This window comes from Mus pahari, chromosome 5, assembly GCF_900095145.1.
Source record: "Mus pahari chromosome 5, PAHARI_EIJ_v1.1, whole genome shotgun sequence".
Lineage (NCBI taxonomy): Eukaryota > Metazoa > Chordata > Mammalia > Rodentia > Muridae > Mus > Mus pahari.
The window spans coordinates 144,151,840-144,158,802 of NC_034594.1; the positions used below are offsets into that span (position 1 = coordinate 144,151,840).

The 6,963-nt window shown below is 44.0% G+C and overlaps 1 protein-coding gene across 1 annotated transcript in view; it reads left to right on the plus strand.

The window, feature by feature from the left end:
* Nucleotides 1–6,708, plus strand: part of Cd244 (CD244 molecule) — a 34,668-nt gene extending 27,960 nt beyond the window's left edge. The window contains exons 4-9 of the mRNA XM_029538703.1: nucleotides 1,019–1,123; nucleotides 1,592–1,746; nucleotides 3,003–3,068; nucleotides 4,603–4,665; nucleotides 5,496–5,552; nucleotides 6,628–6,708. Coding sequence (XP_029394563.1) covers nucleotides 1,019–1,123; nucleotides 1,592–1,746; nucleotides 3,003–3,068; nucleotides 4,603–4,665; nucleotides 5,496–5,552; nucleotides 6,628–6,708 — 527 coding nt within the window. The remainder of the gene's footprint in view (nucleotides 1–1,018; nucleotides 1,124–1,591; nucleotides 1,747–3,002; nucleotides 3,069–4,602; nucleotides 4,666–5,495; nucleotides 5,553–6,627) is intronic.
* Nucleotides 6,709–6,963: the final 255 nt, after the last annotated feature.

A 6,963-nucleotide genomic window follows, 5' to 3' on the forward strand; every position in this document is an offset into this window, starting at 1 on the left:
GTGACCGTAGTTAACATCTGCCCCGGAAAAGCATCTCTGGCCTATCTCAAGATACCTAAAAATATCTTTTTATCAGAAATGTCCCCAAAGAGCCAAACTTTCAGTTTCTGTCTCTGTAAACCATGTTTAATTGTTCTAAGTTTCTGGGGCCTAAAGAGTTTTGCAGATTAAAGCTTGTGTAAAAATGTGTAGAAACTAAATAAACTGTGAAGAATCTCTGACCAGAACCAGTTCCCCATTTTGCGTTAGCCAGAACTGGTTCCACCCTATTATTTACGAACTTTTCCTCAAGGAGTGGGGAACAAAAGTAAGTTCTTCATGGGCAGCAAATGATCAACCAGGAGCGAGGGAAGGCATAGTAACAGGAACACTGGTTTGGGGGCGTCAGCCATCTTTGCTTCATCATTTCTGTAGCTCTTTGATTCTAGGCTGGTTAATTAGTTTCTATGAGTTTCCATTTCTCTGTTAGGAAAGCAGGAGTGATAATCAGAGGCATCTCACAGGATTGCTGTTAATATCAAATGAGATGTTTATGAAAATCTCATTAACGGGCACCTGTTATGAGAAATTCTTTACCATTCTCTTCTTGTTGGTTGGATTACAGATCAGTATCCATGTGTAACACACATTGTGAATGTGGAGGTTCAAATGAGGAAGAACCAGGAAGGAGAAATGGAAGGCTTGTAGTAGTAGGTCTGTGGTGGATATTTGCTGAGTTAGAGCAGTAGATAGATGTAGCAGCTGTGGTACAAGATGTTTTACAGGTACCAGATCGTGTAATTAGCTCTGAGAAGCAGGAGGCATCTCCTTTACTCATGTAAGGTAAGTAAGCAGAACCAGTCTATTGGAATTTACAAGTTGGACCAGTCTGTCACCAACTGAGGAGGAGTGACAAGGGTGGTGAGTCCCTAGGATGTGAGGAGACAGGCCATGAGAGAGGACAGTGGGTTGGGATAGTTCCTGAAGCTAACATATGGGGCAGTGGGTGCTCAGTCTTCCTACCTTCTGTGTCCCTCAGAATTCAGATTTCTGCCCTTTGTGGTGATCATCGGAATTCTAGGTGCACTGTTTCTCGGGGCCGTCATTTGCTTCTGTGTGTGGACGAAGAAGAGAAAGCAGTTACGTAAGTAGAAGGCTCCTGAGGGGATGCTGTTGCTTGAGGGTTCAGGTATAGTGGGTCGACCCCATGTCCATGGGCTATACTCTAAACACAGCATCTTCTTTTCCTGGGAGAGGTGTTGGGATATGTGTGAATACGGGTTGGGGAGGGCAACCAAAGTCTGCAACCTCCTGTTCACACTATCTATGGTGGCCCGAGGATATTTACAGCATGGTCCCCCATATGTTGATTTATCTAAGGTGCGGGGTTTGGTTGGCGACTTCCTAGCTTGGTGGAGGATGTATGTCATGGGTAATTGCCCTGTTGTGCTCTTTATGTATCCTGGCAAGAGTATTAACCTGCCTGTTTTCTAGAGCCATTTTAAAAATAGTGACCATCTTTGGTAGAGGTGTGAGTTGTGAAGTGGAATCCTGGGCAGGAAATCTTCTGAAGGTTTCTGATGTTCTAGTCTTTATTTTCTTCCTCACAAAGAGTTCAGCCCTAAGGAGCCTTCAACAATATATGAATATGTCAAGGACTCACGAGTGAGCAGGGATCAAGAAGGATGCTCTAGGGCCTCTGGATCTCCCTCAGCTGTCCAGGAAGATGAGCGGGGACAAAGAGAACTGGACAGGCGTTTGTTTGAGGTGATCTTCAGTTCCTTTCCATCTTTTTTGTTTCTCCACCAGTTTCCTGGCTCTACCCAAAGAGGAAAAGGAGAAAAGAAAGAGAGCAGAGAAAATGGGAACTATGGAGAAGGGGTATCTTGGTGCTGTACTGGATCTGCCAAGGGGTGGAACTCAGTAGAAATCCATAGCAAAGGGCAGAATGCGTCTACCTCTGCCTTCCCAGGCTGCATCCCAGCATCTTCCTCCTCGAGCTCAGTCTTACCAGCTGGGATGAATGCTAGGATGAGTGCAGTCTTCATGTTTACTGTCTGCAGTGTTATAGTTAGAACCTATATAAACCATAAAGAATCTGCATCCAGGGCCAGCTTTCCTTTATACATTAGCCAGGGCTGGCTCTACCCTGTTATTTAAGAACTTTTTCTAAAAAAAAAAAAAAAAAAAAAAAAAAAAAAGAGCAACAAAATGAGGCAGAAAATGGGGCAGTATTAGAAGATACTTCTGAAGACAATTCACATCAGTTCAGACAGAAGAACAAAGCAACAATCTCCTGCTGACTTTCTAGCTGCCAAGAAGGGCCAGTGTTTCTCTGCTTCTCTGCTTCTTCTGGAAAGCTCAGCTACTGAACTCTTGTGGCCTTCCTGACCCCCATGAGAGCCCCATTTGGCACTATGTTCTTGGGGACATGCGAGATGGAATACTTCTGTCTCTAATTGCCCACAGAGCAAACATGATGAGAGTGAAGAAGGAAGGGCCACATGCTCTCTGACCTTGTTGGGGTCAGAGGTCCCAGGTTCTCACTCTGCATTATAACTTCTCTGGAGTTGGATTGAGGTCAAGGGTAAGCTGACCATGAAGCCTGGATCTATAGAGGAGCCTTATGATGGCCACATGTTTAGAATGTTCGGACCCTCTGAGTTTCAGTGCCCTAAAGAGGAAAGGTTCAGACCACAAGTCTGAGGGGAGCTATGTCCACTGTCAGCGGTTCTGCTGGCAACGTTCACTCAGAAGTCAGCAAATGAAAGGAGGTTCTATGTTATTAAAGGGAAGGAAGAGACAGGGAAACTGCCAGGGTCTTGGTTCCTGGGCTGTTCCTTGCTGTGGGTCCACTGCATATCATACCTCTCATGTCCTCTCATTCTGGGCTGGTTGATAATGAAGCTCTCCCTGGTTTACACCCCTCTCCTCCTGGAGACCCATTCTTTTGTGATATCTCTCACTGCTTAGCCAGAGCCTAGACAGAGATTATTTTATGTCCCTTTACTTTTTCTGTGCAGGAGCAGATGCCAGAACAGAATTCCCCTGGAGACAGAGGTGCCATGTACTCTATGATCCAGTGCAAGGTACCGTCCAGCCTCTTTAACCCATCCCATTCTGTTCTTCTTAAGGACTTCTTCAGCCTCACTTCAAACATACAATTGAATGGAGAATGAGATATTGGATTCCCTGGGGCCCAGAACACAGCCACAGGTGCTTTAGCAAATTGTTTGAAATGATCAGTACACTTGGAGTGCCTTCACAGTGATTTTCACTCTTTCAAACCTAGCAGAAATCTAGACCAGGTTGTCTACAGGAGAATGAACCTTGTTATAGGATTCAGCTTATGTTTTTCCTCTGATTCAGAAAACTGGAGTCCTTGTACTGATTATCCTAATGGTACCATTACTCATTGTCTCTATTAAGCAAAGAATTGATGTGGATTGGTCTTTTTAAAAAATCTTATTTGGACTTAATAGTAATGGCCATTTTCCTAATAAGTCTCACTTGACTGTCTTCTGATGTCTACAACTGAGGAAACTGAGACTCAGGTTAACTGATGTGTTCAAGGCTACATGGCCGAATAGTAAGAAAGTTGAGCCAAACAGTTTCTCAGTTTCCATCCTTCCTCTTCTGGCCATGCCTCTAACTCCTGAGGGTACAGATGTTCATGCATGGGTTAGAAAGACATTCTGTAATACTGGCAGATAGCATGACTTCCTTGCTAACCAGTGTTAGATGTTTCTTTTCCAAGGGAAAAGGCCTGGTGATGGACAGCAGTGGAAGGTTTCTGATAAAAACCTTCTCTTCCTGCCATCTCCTCTCCTCTCTCTCCTCTCCTCCCTTCTCTTCTTCCCCACCTCTGCTCTTCACTTCTCACTGATTTTCCTCTCCTCCTCCTCCTTCTCCTCCCCTCCCATCTTTAAGGACCAAGTTCAGGAAGAGTCAAACCCTCAGCTTGTTGGCAAAGTTGTATCACAAAGAAATCCCTCCTAGGAGTGACCAATGTCTGCCTGTGCACTGGCTGTAGCCATGGACCGCGTTGGGCTCCATAGTCTGAATACATCTGAGGATGAACTCTTGATCTGGTTGCTGGATGAGAGTGAGCTTCCTCCTTTGGAGCATCTCACCAGGGAGATGGTTGCTTCCTGCCATGGTGAGCATGTATCTCAGGTCTAGAGAAGGAAGACTTTACCAGATGGAGCCACTGAACTGTTAAGGAAACCCTGGAAAATTTTGGGTTTGAATTCTTCTTCTACTGTGTACTGGGGTGATTGTTGTCTTCTTCTTCCTTTGCCTCCTCTTTCTCCTCATTCCTCCCTTTTCTCTTTCCCTCCTTCTCCTGAATCTGTAACCTTGTTTGTGGCAGAAGGAACATTCCTATTTTTTTTAAAGGAATAACATAAGGGTTAGAAAACAAAATGTACAGATAGACTAAACATATAACAAATAGTGGTGATTGTTACTGACAGAAACAATGGGACCAACAACAGTCCCTGCTCCCCAGCTCTCCCAGGCTTCTTACTGATGAACAGAGTTCACAGCTCCCATTTAAGCACAGTCAAGGCAAAGGGTTATACTTGATCAATATTTCTGAAATACTTTTTTTTCCCTCATTAGCCTTCTGATTCCACATCACAAGAAAAATGTACAGTATATTCAGTAGTCCAGCCTTCCAGGAAGGTGAGGAGTCTACTTTTCTGGAGGGTTCTGTGCGTTTTACATGTGTGTGCTCTAGTGTGTTTGCAGGTGTGTGCTTGCAGAGCATGTGTGTATACTGCAGTATACTGTCTTTCATTCTGTATAGCTGGGTAGTGTCTGTTAAATGATTATATTTAAATGTTAAAGGACTAACAAAGAGAAATGTGTTTCCAGTTCTGCCTGGAGAAAAAAAAAGTCAGTTCTGAAGTCTAGAGAAGAGTGGAATGTAGGATTTTCTTAGCCTTTTTGTGGTAGGTAAAGGATAGGATCAGAAAAGCAGCGTTTTCTACAGAAGGACCCCAGAGCTGTTACTTGGACAACCAAGGTTATGGTGAGAGAGACACTTAAGAGATTCTAAGGTAGGGGCTTGCATGCACACTACAACAGCACACATGTTCATATACACACCATATGCACAATAATAAAACATTCCACATATTACTCAAAGCATAGCTAGTGTTTCATAAAACCACTGCATTCAGGTATATGCTAAGGTTTGCATACATGTATATGCCCGAGCTGTTTACATTAAAAGAAGGTGCATTGCAATGATGCATAGGTTCAGGTAGTATTTACATTAGGACTGCATGAGGGACATGCGTTTATATGTGTGAACAGGAAGAATGTGTGTTTGTGTATTGGAGGGCTGTGTGGGTCACGTCACAGGCTACAATGCATTGTGCTTCTTTGGATACCATTAAGTACCGCTGTTGACTCGAGGTGGAGGGTTTTCTCTTCAGAATCTTGCATGAGAGTTAGGAGTAAGGTATCTCTTATCCTAAACTTAAACCCTGTCAACCCTCAATTTCTAGTCTGGATCCAAGAAGAGGAACCAGAGCCCTTCCTTAAATTGCACTGTGTATGAGGAGGTAAGATTCTGGAACTCTCCTCATTGGGTTTAGTGTCTGTGGACTCTTGAGATCCAGCCAAGAGGATAAACTTATAAGAAGGCCATCCATACAACCTCACAGTTGCTGGGATCCTGCATGAAAACACTGAGGCCCCAGAAGTCTGAATGTCTAACTCAGAGTCATATCATGCGTTCCAGTCTGTGAGGTGTGGGTTCTAAACTAGGACTGTCCCTAAGCTCATTCCCTGGTTGTGTGTTAATGTTAAAGGATATCTGTGGGGCCTACAGAGGAGAATGGGGGGGGGATGATAAATGACTCTAAATCATTTCCTAAGACTAGGAAGTTATTGGGAACCATTTTAGAATGTGTGTGATCTCAGACTTCTGCAGAGACTGTCATTCAGAAGTGGCACTGGGTCCTGTAGCTCAGATACCCACCTATCCTACATGGAAGGAAGAAAGAGGGATCTAACATTTATTAGGGTTTTTTTTTCCTGAGGTGTAAGACAAATTGCCAGTGCCTGTGTACAATTCACTTTATGCTGTAAGGTAAGTATAATATAACCATAACCCTCTACTGTTCTTCTCAGAGCTAGGTATGAAATTCACGGCCTTGGGTGTGCTAAAGAAGTACCGAGTTATAGCCCTGTCTCTATGCTCACAGTTTATATCCAGAGAAATTAAGGCACAAAGCTCACCCTAAGTATTACCCTCATATTATAATCAAAGCACCCAAGGTCTAATATAAATGTTGTCTTTAGTCACAAGGGAGAAGTTGTGTGGTTGCCTATGGGAATACACAAGGATATCTTAGCTCGACAGTGGTATAAAGCTAAGAGTTACAAGGAAGACTGTATCGCCAAGGCAAGCTGGGGGCTGCAAAGAATTATGGAAAAAAAAGTATCAGAAGTGAGCAGGAGAATGGATTCAAGTCCTGCCTTCACCGCACACTCATCACTGGCCTTGAGGGAGGTGTTTTACCACTCTGACCTTTTTTTGTTAGTCTGTAACATGGGGCTAGACAACCACACCCTGCGAGGTTGTTTTAAGAATGGTTCAGGTGGAGGTTAGAAGTTTCTTCCTTTTCCCTGCAGGTTGGAAAGCAATGGCTCGAACCCCACAACCCTGCCAGGCTGAGCCGCAGAGAGCTGGAGAACTTTGATATCTACTCCTAGTTGTTGGCAGTGGCCTTGCCCTGTGTCTCGCAGCAGCACTGACTTTGGAAGGAAGCACATCGAAGGATGCTGAGTCTGTATGTGTCTGTGGACCAGCTTCTAGGCTGGAGAGATGTAGTTTATTCATGGCTTATATTTTATATTTTATTATTTTTTCTTTTTAGACAGGGTCTGACATAGCTTGGCACGGCCTGAATTTGCTGAGTAGCCAACAATGACCTTAAACTTTTGGTCCTTCTGCCTACACTTCCCAGG